This window comes from Tenrec ecaudatus, chromosome 4 (genome assembly GCF_050624435.1).
Source record: "Tenrec ecaudatus isolate mTenEca1 chromosome 4, mTenEca1.hap1, whole genome shotgun sequence".
NCBI classification, from domain to species: domain Eukaryota; kingdom Metazoa; phylum Chordata; class Mammalia; order Afrosoricida; family Tenrecidae; genus Tenrec; species Tenrec ecaudatus.
Window position 1 is genome coordinate 38,128,328 of NC_134533.1, and position 18,899 is coordinate 38,147,226.

Sequence of the window (18,899 nt, forward strand, 5' to 3'; positions counted from 1 at the left end):
CAAAATGACACACTCTACTCATGGCTCTGTTCTCTTGTTGGTAGTAATACTTCCACCTTACTTCTTCTGATATGGTTCATTTTATGTCCAATAGTACGGCAATCACAATTAATCTTATAAACAATCACTCATAACTGACTTCTATCAGTGTATTCCTCTACCCACTGTGAAGAGTCATTTGGTGGGAGTTACAGAGACTTAGGCGAGAAAAGTCATATTAAATAATTTGTTGCACTGCATCTATACATACAGGGTAGAAGGTGTAGACTTCAAAAAGTTGAGAGAAAAAAATGAAAGCTAATGAAAATTTTTGAAGCCCCCTTATGTATTTGTGGGTATGCTCTCATATGCCCTCCCACATCTGTTCAACTTGCAAACCTACCTATGTAAATTATTGTTTGCTATTATTAAGTATAGTGGATAACATACTGGGCTGCTAACTGTAAGGCCAGCAGTTTGAAACCACCATATGCCCCAAGGGAGAAAATGAGGCTTTCTATTTCCATGAAGATTTTTCAGTCTCAGAACCCCACAGGGGAAGTTCTTTTATGTTCTGTTCTACAGGGTCACTATGAGAAAGAATGGACTCAATGGCAGTGGGCTTGGTTTGCTTAGTCAGAGCCCCGGTGGCCTTGTGAATCAGATATTGGTCTACTAACCACAAGGTTGGCAGGGGAAATCCAGCACCTACTCTGAGGGAGAAAAATGAGGTGGTCTGCTCTCATAAAGATTTGTAGTATCAGATATTCCATATAGGGTTGCTATGAATTGGAATAGACTCAATGGCATTTGGTTATTATTGTTACTGCAGGATTGTGTATGTAATAGTACTTACTATTGTTGCCTTTTATTCTTGTGTAACTTCCAGTGTCTTCCTTTGCCTTGATTGTGTTTGGCTGAACTTCACCTATTGTCTTTTTTTTCATCCAGGTTAATAAATGTCTCCTTTCTAGTTAGTGATTTCCACTCCCTTCTCCTCCTATCCCTGATATCTGAATATTTTTGCATGTAAATCTTTTCTTGACTTTTTATCGTGATGATCTCATATAATATTTTTTCTTTTGCAATTGACTTATTTTACTCAGCAAATATCCTCCAGGTTTTACATGTTATGAGATGCTGGACACATTAATCACTAGTTTTTTTTCCTTTTTTTTACATTTTATTAGGGGCTCATACAACTCTTACCACAATCCACACATATACATACATCAATTGTATAAAGCACATCTGTACATTCTTTGCCCTAATCACTCTCAAAGCATTTGCTCTCCACTTAAGCCCTCCGCATCAGGTCCTCTTTTTTCCCCCTCCCTCCCCGCTTCCCTCCCCCCTCATAAGCCCTTGATAATCCACAGATTGTTATTTTGTCATATCTTGCCCTATCCGGAGTCTCCCTTCCCCCCCTTCTCTGCCGTCCATCTCCCTGGGAGGAGGTCACATGTTCCAAAGGACAACATTGACTCTGCAGCTCCGGGAGATGGTCATATCTGATCAGAGCACATGGGAGCAGATGAAGGGGCAGGAGGAGAGAGTGGAACACAGCCTGGCCCACCAGGCTGTGAGGATGATGCTCCTGAGTAGAGCAGCCAGTCCACAGAGACAACAACATGGCTGGCCCCACTATGAGAAATGATGCCCCTAAGTGACTAGTTTTTTTTTAACCTGGCATACCCTTCCATTGTGTATATATGCCCCATACTTTGTTTAAACATTTATCTGTTGACAGGTATTTGGGATGTTTCCATCTTTGTGCTATTGTGAATAATGCTGCAATGTACATGGGTGTCATGAGTATTCAGTCACAGCTCTTATTGCTCTAGGATATATACCTAGAAGTGGGATGGTTGGATCCTATGGCATCTCTATTTCCAACTTTTAAAACAACTATCATACCTTTTTTTACAGTGGTTGTACCATTTTACAATCCTACCAGCATTTCATGAGACTTCTAGTCACTCCACACCCTTACCAGCATTTCTTGTTTTTGTTTTAATTATTACTATTATTGCCAAAGTGAGTTGGTATCTTGTTGTTTTGCTTTGCATCTCTCTAATGGCCAATGATTACAAACATTTCTTCAGGTATTTGTGGGCCACCTGAACATCTTTGGTGAGATATCCTTTGCCCGATTTTTAGTCTTGTTATTTGTCTTTTTGTTGTGTTGACGTTTCCTACAGATTTTAAAGATTATTCTCTTGACAGATAATTCACTGCAAACCCCCCTCCCAGAGTAAAAAAAGACATCCCCACACCCTCTTTTTACTCTTTCCAAGAAAGCATTTAATGAGCATGCATGATTAATTTTTAGGAGATCCTATTGTTTTAGGTCTCATGGAATTGCCTCTATTATTCCATGAGCTTTATAGCTCTAAGTTTTATATTTAGGTGTTTGATCCATTTAAAATTAGTTTCTGTGCATCCTAATTTAAGTTTTCTGAAGATAGACATCCAATTTTTGCCAGTATCATTTGTTAAAGAGATTATCTTTCCCCCACTAACTTAATTAGCCTTTGTGGAAGATTGGCTGTCTTCAGGTGAATGGGTTTACATCTGAGTTCTCAATTCTGTTCCATTGGCCTATGTGTCTGTTATACATTGATCTATGTATATGTACACTATACCAGTATAACAAGTTGTTTTGGTCACTGTAGCTGCATGGTAGTTGCTGATATCCAGGAGCGTGATGCCTCCCACTTGATTCTTGAATAAAGTTTTACTTCTCTATGCTCTTTCCTTTTCATATAAAGTTGGTGATAGGTTTTTCTATCTTGTTAAAGAGTGCTATTGGAATTTGAATCAGTATTGCATTATATCTATAGATTATTTTGGATAGTATCAATCTATGTTAAGTGTTCTATTCTTGAGCATGGCATGTTTTCCACGTATGTAGGTCTCTTTTTGTTTCTTGCAGTAGTGTTTTGCAGTTTTCTTTGCATCAGTCTTTTATATTCCTGGTTAAATTCATTCCTTATTATTTTATCTTTTGGGGGATGCTATTATAAATATTGTTTACCTGATTTTGTTTTCAAAGTTCTTGGTTGCTGTAGAGAAATCCAACTGATTTTTGTAAGTTGATATTGTATCCTGCTACTTATTGTACTATTTTATTAGTTCCAACAGCTTTCTTGTGAGATTTTTAGGCATTTTCTATATAGTGTATCATATATCTGTGAATAGGGATAATCTTATTTCATCTTTATCAATGTATGCCCTTGATTTAAATTTCTTGTCTTATTGCTTTAGCTAGGACTTCCAGTACAATATTGAATAGGAGTGATAATAAAAAGTATCCTTGCTTAGTTCCTGTCTGTAAGGGGAATGCTTTCAGTCTCTCCCTTGAAAATAATATTGAGGGTAGTTTTTCTATAAATGTTTCTTGTGTGTTAAGGGATTTTGATTCAATTTCTATATTAGTGAGAATTTCCTATCACGAATGGGTGTTAAACTTTATCAAATGCCTTTTCTATGATGATTGAGTTGGTCATGTGATTCCCTTTTTAATTTAGGTGATATACTATATTGATTAATTTTCTAATGTTGAAACATCCTGTGTGCCTGACTTGAATCCCATTTGAATATGATACATTATTATTTTTGTTCTGCTGTTGAATTCTGTTAGATAGAATATATTTTTTTGAGAATTTTTGTGTCTACATCCACTGTAATTTTCTTTCTTAGTAGTGTCTTTGTCTGGATTGGGTTTTAGGGTTATGCTGGTTTGATAGAATAAATTAGAGTACTAAAGTTGTATAACAATGATCCAAAAATTGTAGAGAGCAATATTAAGGATAAGGAACTTGGAAACAATAAGTTTATAAGCTTCTGAATTATTAACAAAGAAGAAAGAAACATAACTAGAAAAAAACCTGGCATGTTAAAACATGACATTCTGTAGTTCCAATTATCTAGCTCCAGGGACAGAAAAGTTATTGTAAAGAGCCAGATAGTAAATATTTTAGATTTTGTGGGTCCTGTGGTCTCTGTCACTTGACTCAGCTATTGTAATGGACATTGAAATTTGAATTTCATTTAATTTTTCACATTTACAAAATGACCACTTTTTCATTCACTTTAAAATGTAACAACCATACTTAGCTCACCAAACCAACCTCACTGCCATTGAGTCAATTCTGACTCTTAGGGAGCTTATAGGTTAGAGTAAAACTGCCTCTGTGCGTATCTGAGACTAAATATTTACAGGAGTAGAAAGCCTTGTCTTTTTCCTGTGGAACTGCTGGTGATCTTGAACTGCTAATCTTGTGGTTAGCAGCCCAAAGTGTCACCCACTTTGTCACCAGAGCTCCAGTTTCCTTAGCTCACAGGCCATACACAAACAGCCAGCATGCCAAATTTGGTCCTGATCTAGATTTTATTCTATACATCTTGGGTAGAAGTCATTTACCTTATACAGTCACTTTTTTGATCCATTGCTGGGTGGACACTCTCTCTTCCTGAAGATAATTTACTTCTGGAGGATTCTAAGACTCTTTAGTCTTAAATTTCCTGATGGAACAGTAATTAATGCAGGTATGGGAGAGTAGAACCTTGTGTCTACTCAGCTAGGAGACATAAGCCTTAGGATTTATTTCTTAGAGTTTGTGCTCAAAGGTATCTGCTATGAATAATTTCAACATGGATTCAGGGGTTTTTTCTCCACCTCTTTGGGATAATTTTCAGAAGACGCTATCTCCAAGTTCAAGGTGATGTAGAAGAAAGACATTTTATACCAGTTAGCAATAAAACTAAGAAACTTATTGCATGAGTTCCTGGGAACATTTTATCAGTTTGTGTGAAGTAAAGGAGCCCTGGTATGGTATCATATCATAGTAGGCTACACATTGGACTGCTAATTACAAGTCCTTTAGTTTGAAACCATTGGCTGCTCCTTGGGAGAAAGAGGAGGCTTCCCGTCCTATAAAGATTTACAACCTTGAAATCACAAAAGTAGTGGTGGGATTTAAGTAACTTAACAACTGATGTTAAATAATTTAATCATAATGACCATTTAAGTATAAATAATGATATACTGAAAGCTAACTTATTATTTCTTATAGCTAATAGTTAAATAAGAACAAAGAAGTACACAAAACTAGATTGTGTTATAAGAAGGAGTTTTAAAATGCTAATGCAAACATTAAATAATACCTGACAAAACCAATGATACTGTTATTTAAGATATTTCCATATTGCTTCTTAATCAGCACATTCACTTGTAATATGTTTTGTTTTTATCTGAGTATCATCTTTTAACTGTAGGAGTAGGATCCTATTCCTTTTGAAATAGGCCAATTAGACAATGATCATTAGGTTTGATATTAGAAACAGGCAATTTCTCTCCTCTGAATATATGATGTTCATCTTTGAAAAACTCCTTTCCACTTCTGCTGAGCTTGGAGCAATTATTCTGACAAGATATTCAGTTCTTTGAATAGTTTTGGGAATTACATAATTTACTCATAATATCATGTGGGCATTTGGGGAGTATCACAAACCTGAAAAGACAGCATGTCACCCTCTGGCTGTTTGGCACTTTTTCTTTTTATGCTATATGTTTGTTTACTAAATTACCAAATGCAAGGAAATAAAAATGTAGTATTTTATCAAAAGTATCACGAATTTTAGGAAATGAATAAATAAATATTACAATCATAGTTCCATCTAATATTTTATACCTATGGATGGAATGACCATTCCTATAGGTGCTTAGAATAGCTATTGCCCAATCAATGTTAAAAAAGAATAAGAATGTAAATTTGTGATTTCCATATTAGACAACTGCTCCACCACCCACTGCGAGAGAAACTTGATTACAAGTTACAAGTGCCATTTTAACAACTGATTTGCTGACCTCAATGAAAATTAGGAATCATTTTTGCCAAACTGTGCAAACCAGCTGAATCCCACCACTGCACAAAGGAATAGCTCTACTTTATCCTCTAGGGTCGCTATGAGTATACATTGACTCAGCAGCAGTGAGAGTGTGAAGTAAGGAAGTGTTTAGAATCTGAAGAGAAATATCCAATTTAATAAGGAAAGCTATAACAAGTTTATATGTTGAAAACACATAAATGTGAGTATGGACTTCATAGTGTTTAGAGTTAAAGGTAACTTTCTTAGCCACAGAAATTCAAGAGCATCGGATTCAAAACTTCATCAGGTCACAGGCCTCTAGATTGAAGATGATTAGGCAAGTGAAGTTTTCAAGTAAACAAGATTTTGCAAAGTTTTCTAATAGCAGCCCCAGGAATATAAGTGATTCTGTCATTGGAATTCCTCAGGTTAGGAACACAAAAGCAAGTATGTCCCTCCCCTGCTTCTTGCTCTGAAAAGAAATGAGAAGAATGATCAGAATTCATTCAGAACCAAAAGCAGGGCTAAATTTAGAAAATCTATTTAGAGTTAAAAATAATCCTGAAGTTTATGTTTCCAAGATAAGTTTTACCACGATTGTGGTAATTTGGTGCATATTAGAGAGATCCTCAGCAATCATAGTAAAATACTCCTACCAATGCTAATTGTGTCTTGTTTAATTGCTTTCTGTGATGAGTAATAAAAAAATTTTTTTAAACAAAGTTTCATTCAGGTCCTCTGGTGCCACCAAGTGTCCACACTGAAAGGCAAATGATTATCTTGTTATTTATAATCACATATATATATTTTGCATTCTTTTAAGATTCTGTAGCTAATTGTGGGCATTTCAAAATAGTCTTTTTGAATCTGTCCAGAGATTTGACCTTTTGGAGTGTTATGGGGAAGCTGAGCCATCTGTCATGTGACCAGCTAGAGTATTCCTCTAGCCTTCACATGGTCCTGTTTAGTGTGGCTTTCTGATGGCCACCTTCTTAGCATTTAAAATTGTTAACCTTTCTAACTGGGATGTCTATTGAGGTAAGCAACCTTAATTGTTTTTACAGCATACAAAAATTGCTAACTTCCAAATACATACCTGCCAACAGTGTATTGTGTAAGCTTTTAACTCTTGACAATTGGCCACCTCCACCTAGGTTGATAAGTCTCTCATATGGACTGATTTTTACTTCCAGTAAGGAGTCATATTATAGTGGCTAGGAGAGCCTGTTATAGATGCCCTGTCTGAATCAGTTAAATAAATGACTCATACACAAGCAATATTAAATCTAGATTTAGAAAGAGAGATTTTTAATGAATCTGTTTGAGAGATAGTCAGGGCTCAGTCAGAAGCTATATCATCATATGTATCCTCTTCCTAGGACATTGGAAGGCGCTCTGGTAGTGTTGTGGAATAAACATTGGGCTGTTTACTGAAAAGTTGATGGTTGGAATCCAACAGTTGCTCCTGGGGAGAAATATGAGGCAGTCTGCTTTCATAAAGATGTATAGCCTCAGACACTCTATGGTGCAGTTCTGCTATGCCCTATAGGATAGCTATGAATTAGAGGTGACTCTACAACAGTGGACTTGGCAATGGGGAAAAAGTAGCAGACTTTTAAGAAAGTATTACAGCACTGAATAGAAATGCCTTGGGGAGAAAGTAATAAAAGCTCATAGGAAGTGAGCCTGTTTGTTTGGAAATGTGTTATCAATAAGATTCAACAAAGATTGCACAGCATGAGGAACTATCAAATTTAAACAAGATTCTTAAACCAAGTCAGTAGATGCCTCAAGTCTGGTAACTTCTAATATTACCCTAAGGTAAGACGTAAACTTTTGCCATTGGGAAGACTGTAGTGAACAGATTGGACTAAGATAATTCCTGTGATGTTGAGTCACAATAACAAGGACTTGACTTCATTTCTCAGGTACAAGTAGGTAGAAAGTTTTATGAGAATTAGAATGCTTAGGGGCGGGGGACAGGACAGTGAAGAGTTACTTCTAAATAGAAAAAAAAATCTTTCTTCTTAATGTTCTAAGAAAGAGGTTCAGTTATTGAGGTATGGTGATTTCAGAGAGTTGGGAACTCAATGTCTATGGTAGCCAGTGAGCTCCAGAAAACTGAATTGTCTTTTAGTAACTAGCCTTGGAAGGTATTGGATGTCTTGTAATTTAGCAATAGTGATGGATTTACCTCCTTGGGGGAAAATTCACATCCTAGATAATTGCATTTTGTATTGAAAGACTGCTGCAAGGTATGACGGAGATATGATTCAGGGAATAGACAGTATTATTATTATTTTTAGGTTAGTCATGAGACTGAAAATATTTTAAAGTAATTATCAACTTTAGAAAAACAAAAATCTGTGACTAGAAATATAATAATAAATAATATTTATGTAGACATAGTAATGTAAATTTTGACTGTTGATTTGAGCTAAAGTTTTGATGAAACTCTGTTGGATGAATAAAGCTCCCAGCTACCATAACAGGAAGTCAAAGGGAGAAATTTTAAAAACTGATAAGTCAACATATTATTTAGTAGTATGGAGGCAAATCAGAGAAGTTTTAAAGTGATTGCTACTTTTAGGTCTAATTTAAAAAATGACAATTATTTTCTAAAAATAAAAGAAAAACCTAGTCATCCTGAATCTAAAGGACAGAATATACACAATCTGACCAAGAAGAGAGGAGAAGAAAAGATAGAAAAATGGAATCATATATATGAATCATTTCTTCAAAGCTGCCCGGTGGTAGTTTTTGTTTGTTTTTAACATTTCAATGAATTTAGAGAAATAAAATTTACTATATACTTGGGTAATAAAATTTGTTCTAGGTGAAGGCCTAAAACCAGAGTCTGTTAATATTAGGAATGTCTTAATAATTGTTGATCAAAAACTATTTCTTGAAAAAAATGAAGGCACATAAAGGAGGAATTCAGTTCATAGTTAGAAAATAAAAAACCAATGTTTCGATAATGAAAATTTTGCAATTGAAAGCAAAATTTTTTATGCTGATTCTGTGATGTTTTTAAAGTAAGATTTGTGTGTAATTGCATTTCAAGAAATCATGTATGCAATAAATATTTTTGAATTTTATTTAAATTGTGAACTTAAAAATAAAAAATGGGAGGATTTCCTATCATTTACATTTTAATTTATCATAATTTTAAAAATAGGAAACCCTTCAGAATCAAAAGGAGACATTGGCAAAGCAACACAAAGAAGCAATGGCAGTTTTTAAAAAGCAGGTAATTTCATAAGACAAAACAAATAATATAGTTTTAAATCTTGTGTTACTTCACCTTTTGAGGAATATTATGAAAACTGATTTACATGCTCTTGAAGACAAAAAGGAGAAAAAGTGAATTAGTTAAAAGTTGTTTGGAGCTCATGCTGATAATAAAGGTTATAAAATAATTAATCAGGTAAGGCAAGAAATTGGGAAAACTTTTTACTTGAAATGAGGATGTGCTTTCATCTGTTCTAAATAATTTATGTCACTGTGCTTGATGTTTGTGTTCTTATCTTAATTTCATTAGAATGTTCTAGGATCTTACTCTGTCCATATTACCTCTTTACCCAGGCCAGAATTTTAACACACTGTTAAAAAGCAGAGATGCAAATAGGGAGAAGTAAAGGATGAAGGAAAATGATTATCATGCACTGAACAGATCAGTCATTACGAAAGATTAGTAGAAAAATGAAGAATTTTAAAAGAAATGAATTGCAGCAGCTTCGGTCACTTTGAATTATATAGTTCTTACCTACCTCATATTTTCCTTAAATATCTATTAGAAAAAATTAGTCAGGAAAATGTGCTTATGGAGAAATGGTTTTATTATCATTATTTCCATATCACGATATCTTCCCTTTTCCTATCTCTTCTTAGTTTTTTAAAAAACAAAATGCATGTAAGAAAATAAATCTAAATAATTAGTGGATAAAATTATTGGTAATATACACCTTAGTGTGAATTTTTAAAGCTTTCTTTCTTTTAACTGAGATAATCAGCTTTCTTACAGTTTTAATAGAAGGGCAAAGTAATTGAAAGCCAATTGTGTAGCACAATATCTCAGGAGAAGGCAGGGCTGTGTTCTAATTTAAGAATTTTGTCATATATTTGGAGGGCAGAGGAGAAAGTATTCTTGGATCCTTTCTCTCCCCTCCCCCGCTTTTTAAAGAGTTTATCAATGTAACTAAAGAGTCTGGGAAAGGAGATGAGAGTTCCAAAAATAATTTTTATTTCTTGACAATTTGGTCTAATACTGTGGTGCTGCCTAGAATATCTCATTATTTTCTTCTGGCATTAAAAAAATGTCATTATTTGTTAGACTTCTCTGCAATGTATATTTCTAAATATCTTCAAAACTTAAATTCTATTGATATAAATACAAATGATATTGAACACTTCATTGTGCTCCTACAGAATTTGTATATGAATCAAGAGGTAGTTGTGGGAGCAGAACAAGAGAATACTGCATGGTTTAAAATCAAGAAAAGTATGAGTCAGGATTATAGTTTCTCACCATATTTATTCAATCTGAATGCTGAGCCAAAAGAAGCTGGATTACATGGAAGAATGTGTTATCAGGATTGGAGGAATGCTGATTAACAACCTGCAATACTCAGATGCTTGCTTGCTCAAAGTGAGGAGGATTTGAAGCATTTGCTGATGAAGATTAAGGATTGAAGCCCTCAATGTGGATTACAAATCAATGTAAATCCTCACAACTGGCCCAGTAGGTAATATGATATGCAAAGAAAAGATCAAAGTTGTCAAGGATTTCATCTTGCTTGGATCCACAATCAATACTCATGGAAACAGTAGTCAAAAGAGCAAAGATGCATTGTGTTAGGAAAATCTGCTGCACAAGACTCCTTTAAAATATTGAAAAGCAATGAGGTTACTTTCAGTGTTTTGTTCTGTGGTGCATAGAATTGCCAAGACTCAGAACCAACTTGATGGCAGCTAGCAACAACATCCAAGAAAACTTGGAGAGGAAAACAAAATTTTAAAGGATGACTGGTATCTCTAATTAGGTCATTAAATTGACATTTAATTTATAGTGTCGGGCTATTCTTTTTATATCTTTAGTATTTTATTTTCTGAAAATGAAAGTAGCATATTCGTATTATATAAAGTTCAAACAAAGGGTGCTAGGGGAAAGGAGAAAGAGGAAGTGATCAGAAGGTAGACAGGGGTTAACGGGGGTGGAGGGAAGATAATATTCTCCAGGAGGGAAAAGAGGTGGGCAGGGCAAGTTATTTGGAGGTTTTACATTCAAGTTATTGAATACAAAAATGATCATCTGAAATGTAAACCTCCACTCAATTCACAATAATGTTAAAAAAAGACATGTTAAATGTTTCTCTAGTTTTACTGAACAGTGTAACTGCTATTTACTCACCTGTATTTTAATTTTAAACTTGTTTATTAGTTACAAATGAAGATGTGTGCCTTAGAAGAAGAAAAGGTATTTATTAATTTTAAAATAATTTGAAGATTAGTCGAGTATATTTAATTATTATTATTATTATTTCAATATTTATTTATTTATTTTTCAATTCTTTTATTTATTCATTTTTTACTTTGGGCATTTTTATTTATTTATTTTAACATTTTATTAGGTACTCATACAACTCTTATCACAATCCATACATATACATAAATCAATTGTATAAAGCAAATCTGTACATTCTTTGCCCTAATCATTTTCAAAGCATTTGCTCTCCACTTAAAGCACTATGCATCAAGTCCTCTTTTTTCCCCTCCCTCTCTGCTCCCCCTCCCTCATGAGCCCTTGATAATTTATAAATTATTATTTTGTCATATCTTGCCCTATCCGGCGTCTCCCTTCACCCCCTTTTCTGTTGTCCGTTCCCCAGGGAGGAGGTCACACGTAGATCCTTGTAATCGGTTCCCTCCAATTATTATTATAGAAAGAAACATTAGTAATAAAATAATGGAATTATTGATTTCTTAGACTCCTGGAAGCAGAACTCACTGTCATGGAGTCAATTCCAACTTATAGTGACTCTGTGACCCTGGGGGTTTCCAAGACTACAACACTTTACCAGAATAAAAAACTTGGTGTTTTTCTTCTGCAGAGCAGCTGGTGATTTCAAACTACTGGTCTTGCTGTTAGTGGACCAACACAAGCACTCTTAAGCATTACACCACTAAAGCTCACTCTTGCAAACAGAACAGACCTAAGGAAATCATGTTACCTAGCTCCTAGTTAAAGACACAAGATTATGTGACTTGCAGAACTTTCCATCGTGAGATGGTAGATTTTAGATGCAAACCCAAATTATTCCATCCTCTAGTGTTTCTATTATTGCTCTTCCTATTCTCTAGTGGTTTCCATTAATGATAACATTTTTTGTGTATTTTTCTTCACTTCCTTAGAGAACATTAAAATGATTTGGATATAAGTGCATACCACCTAACAAAACAGGACACAAATCTGAGCAAACCTAGAAATTAATCTGGCACTAAATATTTTCTCTATTTAATAGTTAATACAGGTTTTTATTATGGTATTGAATATCCTACTTATAATATTAATGATTATATATTTTTATTTTATAAAAAATCCCTTTTCAGGATTTCTCACATATCCTTAGATATATGACAGATATGCTAGTATTTTCCTATTGGAATCTATGATGGTGCTTCAAAGAAAGTGTTGAAAAATAGAAGCTAATAGAATCTAGATGAGTTATTGAAGTCCCCTCATGTTTATTCTGGCTGCATGATTTGCATACATAATTATATAGTATCTTAAAAGAGCTATACAATGATGCTGTCAGATATACAATAGACTGTGTACTGCAAAGTTCAAACACACCAGCTGCTTATTGGGAGAAAAATTAATGTAGGCTATCTGCTTCAGTTAGGATTGACAGACTGAAGATACTAGAGTTCCTGTGAGTTGGAATGTGCTCAATGGCGTGGTTTTGTTTTGAAATTTTTTTTATGTGTAAGTTTGAAGGCAGAAATAATGTACTGATAAATGGTTTGTTGCTGTAATACAATTTTCCATTTCATGATAAATATAATCAGATAAAGCCCTTGTTGTATTTTTTAATGTTTTAGAAGCATCGATATGCAGATACAAGTTTGTAGCTTGTGAAGTAATAGGTTTAAAGTAGAACTTTTGGTCCTTGAGTTCTTATATTTCCTTCTTTTACAAAATGACATGCGTTGGAAAGTATTTAAATATATATTTTTTAAAGGGAAAATATCAACTTGCTACAGAAATAAAAGAGAAGGAAATAGAAGGTTTGAAGGAAACATTAAAAGAGTTACAGGTAAAGTAACAGTATTATTTAAAAATCAATTTATATTTTAAAATTGAATCAATAAAACTTTATTAAACATGTAAACTAGCAAAGCTGATCATTTATTTATTTCAGTTTTATATGAATGAAATGTCTCTTAATATAATACATAAGTTAAAATTTTTCCTGTATTACATAATTTAAATGTTTTCCTGAGAGGCTTGAATTATAAATTGGTAAAATTTTTGCTTCATCATCTTTTATTTTAAAATAAAATATTCAAATAACTTATTTTCTACAAAAATCGAATTAAGTAGACATTTATTGAGTTTAACACTTTAGAGATGAGGAAAACTAAGCTGGCACATGCTACTGAGTTATCCTTAAAAAACCCAAACTAAAAAAACCCAAACTCACTGCCATTGAGTCGATTCAGGACTTTGAAAGTTAAAATAAAATAGCATTAATTGAATTCTATAAGGTTCCTACAGGTGGTAATCTACTCAACAACAGTGAGTTGGTTGGTTGGTCTGTGCTCATTTTCTGAGAATACATAGAATAAGAAAAAATGTTGCCCTCAAGTTGTTCACAGTCTCAGAAAAATACAGGTGTATACAATGGAACACAAGTAGTACTAGTACTTTCAGCACTGGGGTTACAAAGGTGAATTAAAAATGACAAAATTATCTGCTGCTATGAAACTTAACTATTATGTGATAAATGAGTGTGATTAGAAAATTAGGTAAAGATGATTAGGAAATAATTTATTTACAGAATCTCAAACTATCACCCTATTGTTATTGTTGTTAGGGTCTAAGAGTCAGTTTCCACTCATAACAACTCTGTGTACAGCTTAATGAAACACTATCCAGTCCAGTTCCATCCTCCCAATTGTTATGTTTGAGTCCATTATTTCAGGCACTGTGTCAATCCTTCTTGTGGAGGTTCTTCCTCTTTTTGTCTGTTTTTACCAACCATGATGGCAGTATAGATTACAACTCAATGGAAGGAAGACCAAAATCCTCACAACTGGACCAATAGGTAACATCATGATAAATGGTGAAAAGATTGAAGCTATCAAAGATTTTGCCTTGCTTGGCTCCACAATCAATGCTCATGGAAGCAGCAGTCAAGAGATGAAACAATACACTGCATCAGATAAGTCTGCTGCACAAGACCTTTTAATTTTATTTTATGCAAATTTAATTGAAATATAATAAAATATTTATAGTAAATATTTTGTAAATGGTCCAGAAAATCCACTTAGATACAAGACTTTTTAAATATGTTGGAAAGCAAGGATGTTACTTTGAGGACTAAGATACGCCTGACCCTTTGTAATGGAAAATATCAATTGCCTCATATGCATGTGAAAGTTGGACATTGAATAAGGAAGACCGAAGAAGAATTGAGGTGTTTGAAATATGGTGCTGGCAAAGAAAATTAAAGTACCATGAACTGCCAAAGAATGAGAGATCTGTCTTGGAAAAGATACAGCCAGAATGCTCCTTAGGCTTAGAGGAAAGGATGGTGAGACTTTGTCTCAAGTACTTTGATCATGTTATCAAGAGAGCTCAGTGTCTGGAAAAGGACATCATGTTGGATAACATAGAGGGGCAATGAAAAAAATAAGGTCCACAATGAGATGAATTGACACCTTGGCTGCAACAATGGACTCAAATAATGTGAATATTTGTGAGGATGGCACAGGACCAGGCAGTGTTTCATTCTGGTGTGCATAAGGTTGCTATGGGTTGGAACTGATGGATGATGGTGCATACCAATAACAATATATCTGCAGCAATCCATTTCTAATGCACTTTGAGGACAAAACTATTCACAACACTAGCCAGTGTTCCAAGTGAGTTCAATGTAGACTTAATTCTTGGGGATGGGGGGGTACTTTTGGAAAAGATTTTGGTTTGTCATTGTCATCCATAGAAGACTGTTTTGTTCACTGTTGTCTCCCAAGAGCCTAGGAAAGCATCTAGCATAGGTTTTCCATCAATATGTGTTGAATAAGTAGACTGATGTATTTTTTTGGTTATGAAGAAAAAAGTCAGTATAGATAAAATTTTGAAAATAATCAGAAAAAATGGTTACACAGACATCAAATGTTACATTTTATAGTGTACAATTACAATATGAAAAAAATTTGTAATATATATCATTTTAATGAGTTTTCCCCCCTTGCTTTTCAAGATTTCAAAATATTCTTTACAGAAGAAATTGAGTGAAATGGTAAGGAAATGACAAAGTTATACATTTTCATCCTACATAGTATATAAAGCATATAATTATTTTTGTCAATATCGATGAACATTTATGTTAAAAAAGCAACAGGAGAAATGAGCATTAATATCCCTTCTAAAAGCTTTCCTTAAAAATTTAAGATATAGCTAAAATGGATCATTTCATAAATTTATTTCCAGATTATGTAGGTTTACATATTATTTTTGAAAAAGAAACTTTATACAGTTCCCAAATCACTGATACAGGTCTTATATTAAAAACAAACAACTAAAAGAAAACACTGACATCTTTTGTTTCAATAATTTTTTTCTAGGTATTTATTCAAACATGTAGTTCTTTATTGCCTGAAAGAAATTGAAATAATGGTAATATTAAGTTATATTTAAATACAGTACTTGGGCTATGATATTCACTTTTGTATTATTCAACAAGTATATATTTGTTGTGCTTTGCTCTTCTGTAGTACAAGTACATTAAATGAACTTTGAATTTTAACAGTTAATATTTTATCAAATATTTATTTTAATTCTCTCCTTTTAGCCCTACTTTATTCTGAAAGGTATTTCAGAATATGCTTGAGAAAAATTATTTCATGTTCATTTAAATTTAACTTTGGAGCACTTCTTGAGTGGGTTATTTTTCCATTCTTTGTTCTTTTGGACAGACTATCTGGCAAGTAAAATTATTTTTGAGTAAGTCTTAACTATATACTAGTAAAGTAAGAAATGAGATATTACATCCTATAACATAAATGCAAAATTATGAAGCATTTTGTTTCTTGATATTCTTTGGGTGTGTTAGAAAACAAAGGAGTATGTAAAGATTGCTAAGCTTGATTGAATAAAAGATGTGAAAATTCTGTTGCTGCTCAACTGGAAATATAAAGATAATATTGTCTGACTATTATAAACTGTGATTTTAATTAAGAAGCTGAAAAACTAGATTCTGGTTTAGCTTTAAGTACCATGACATTTGTACTGAAAGTCATCTTCAACGCTACAGTGATTTTACACAAAATACAGTGAAATTGAATAATGTGCCCTTTGACCTGGGAGATAAGGCTACAAGTTAAAGATCAAAGGCATCATAAAATGTGTTTTATTTTATTCCACTTTAAATTTCTTCAAACAGATACTTACAATCTGAAAAACCCCACAAAAACAAACAATGAAACATGAAATATACTAGTTTTGGTCACTTCAGAGCTTTTGGTTATTTTAAATTATATAGCCTTTTAAGAACCTACTAAAATGATATTTGAGTTATAGTCATAATTTTTCAGGTAGTTCAAAGTAGTAAATAAATTTGCATTAAAATAATTTATCTAAATTGATATGAGTATTTAATATTTTATATTTAACACCTATATATTTTATTGAAAAATAAAACTATTTTTGATTTTTTACATAGTTCCCCTTTATATAATGCAGATGATCTTTATTTTTCTATATGCAAAGTGCTTTGTAGCGGTCTGTAGAACAGTTAACCTTTTTTTATTCAAAGCTATGCATTATTCTTAAAAGTTAGTTGATTCTATGGGCTGGAAGGAAACAGGATGGCCACTAATGTCTGGGCAGGAGTTCAGAGAGCAATAGCTAAAGTTAAGTGTTCTAAAATAAATACTTTTCTTAAAATAGTAAAGTAACCCATAATGTCCTATAGGTGATCTCTTATACATTTCTGACATCTGAGGATTTGGTAAATTGCTATTCTTTAAAATGTGGTGATATGTCCCTAGATAAAAGATCACAATTTTGACAGAAAATTTATCCCTAAAAGAATTTAAACTCTTTCTACTTGAAAAGAAACCCCTCATTTTAAATAAAGAATACAATACCTAAGTTAAAAGTAACCTCTGGAACAAAAAATTAACTGTCTTTTTAGTTTAGTCATTGACGAAAATCTTTATCGTGTGTTAACTGATGACTCTGTAGGCGATTTTCTTGTATTATTGAGTTTATAAGTGATTATTTTATGTAATTGAGTATCTAGAAGTAGAGCTTGATAAAATAAGTAAAACCTTTTCAAGTCATCTTGTAATCATGAAGTAATCTCAAGAATGAACACTATTTCTTTCTCTTGTATATAATTTTCCTCTTGAGAAAAAAATTATTTATTAAAGTAAAAACAATGGCTTCAAGTCCCTCAATGATGCCAAAATTGCTGTTTTGACCTAATGTCAATCAAAAGGTGCAGAGGTTTCTTGGGATAGAGTATGAGAGATACAAACACTGCCCTCAGAAGAAGTATAGAGACCTAGATGGAGGATACATTAATGCAATAACTTCACAATTTGTATTTTTGTTTAATAAAAGTTTCTATGATTTTGGATAACTCTCATATATTAATTTTTTATAGTAATGGCATTATCAATTTATTTATATTATTCTTTAAAATGTTCTTAGGTCTCTTAGGCAGGTATTAACAGTCTACTTTTTGTTGCTGCTTCCCCTAAATTTATACTATATTCTGAAAATCACAAAATGAATAGCAAATGTGGCAACTGGCTCTTCATCTGATTGTCAAAATTAAATCAGGGTGACCCATTGGGTTCATATGGGCCCTTATGAATTAATGAGCTATAGGGAGCCATGTAACTTGAAATTTTTAGTATTTATCATTAAATAACCATTGAACAAGCTAATGTATTTGAAAACCAGAATTGTGTCATACAAACAAATGAAACTATATTTCAACTTTCGTCTCCAGAAAATGACATAGGAATACAGTACTCTGTATTTTTAGAGTTCTGATGTTTTTAGAGCTCTGTGTGGTTGAAATCTTTCTCTTTTTTTGTTTGAAATCTTCTTATCTTTGCTGCATTTTTATTTAGCAGGAATCTTAACTTTTGTAGGCATTGACAGCCTGTTTGATTCACCACTTTTTAGCTGAAAGGCTAAGGAAGCCTTTGTGGGATTATGTACTAATATGCAATAAATAGATTATATTATTCTAATGACTATATACAAGTTGATTTAAATTAAAATTCGAAAAGTTCCATGAATTGATAAAAATCTGATTGTTCTTAGACTAATTTCAGTGAAAGTATATTAGGGTTCTATATATATTCTACAAATAGGACATTTTAAATGTCTTAAGCCATACTTTAGTGGAAGGATAACAATACTTCATTATTCTTTTGTTTAGTTACTGATTATAGAAACTACTGGAGTAGGCACAAGATGTCATGGACTAAGTATACTTGTAAACTCGTTTGCATTTATTACTGCTACACAGTGAATTCACATGACTAAAGTGTGAATTTAAAAAGCCCCCAGAAGTACATGTGAAACTTTCAATTGCTCTATCATAATCATTATCAGTGTTATTATCATTTACTTAAAGGTTACTAAAAAGTAATTCTGAAAAAGTTTGGACTATTACATACATCAGGATAATGCAGTATAATTATAATGTGCATTGCTTATTAACATTAGAGAAGCTTCTTATTTAAAATTAAGATGAATTAAAAATTTGAATACCAACCAATATATTATCATAATATTG

The 18,899-nt window shown here is 32.9% G+C and overlaps 1 protein-coding gene across 1 annotated transcript in view; it reads left to right on the top strand.

The window, feature by feature from the left end:
* Positions 1-18,899, top strand: part of CCDC73 (coiled-coil domain containing 73) — a 130,529-nt gene that overhangs the window by 34,077 nt on the left and 77,553 nt on the right. The window contains exons 3-6 of the mRNA XM_075545934.1: positions 9,032-9,103; positions 11,294-11,329; positions 13,095-13,169; positions 15,342-15,380. Of these exons, the coding sequence (XP_075402049.1) occupies positions 9,032-9,103; positions 11,294-11,329; positions 13,095-13,169; positions 15,342-15,380 (222 nt within the window). The remainder of the gene's footprint in view (positions 1-9,031; positions 9,104-11,293; positions 11,330-13,094; positions 13,170-15,341; positions 15,381-18,899) is intronic.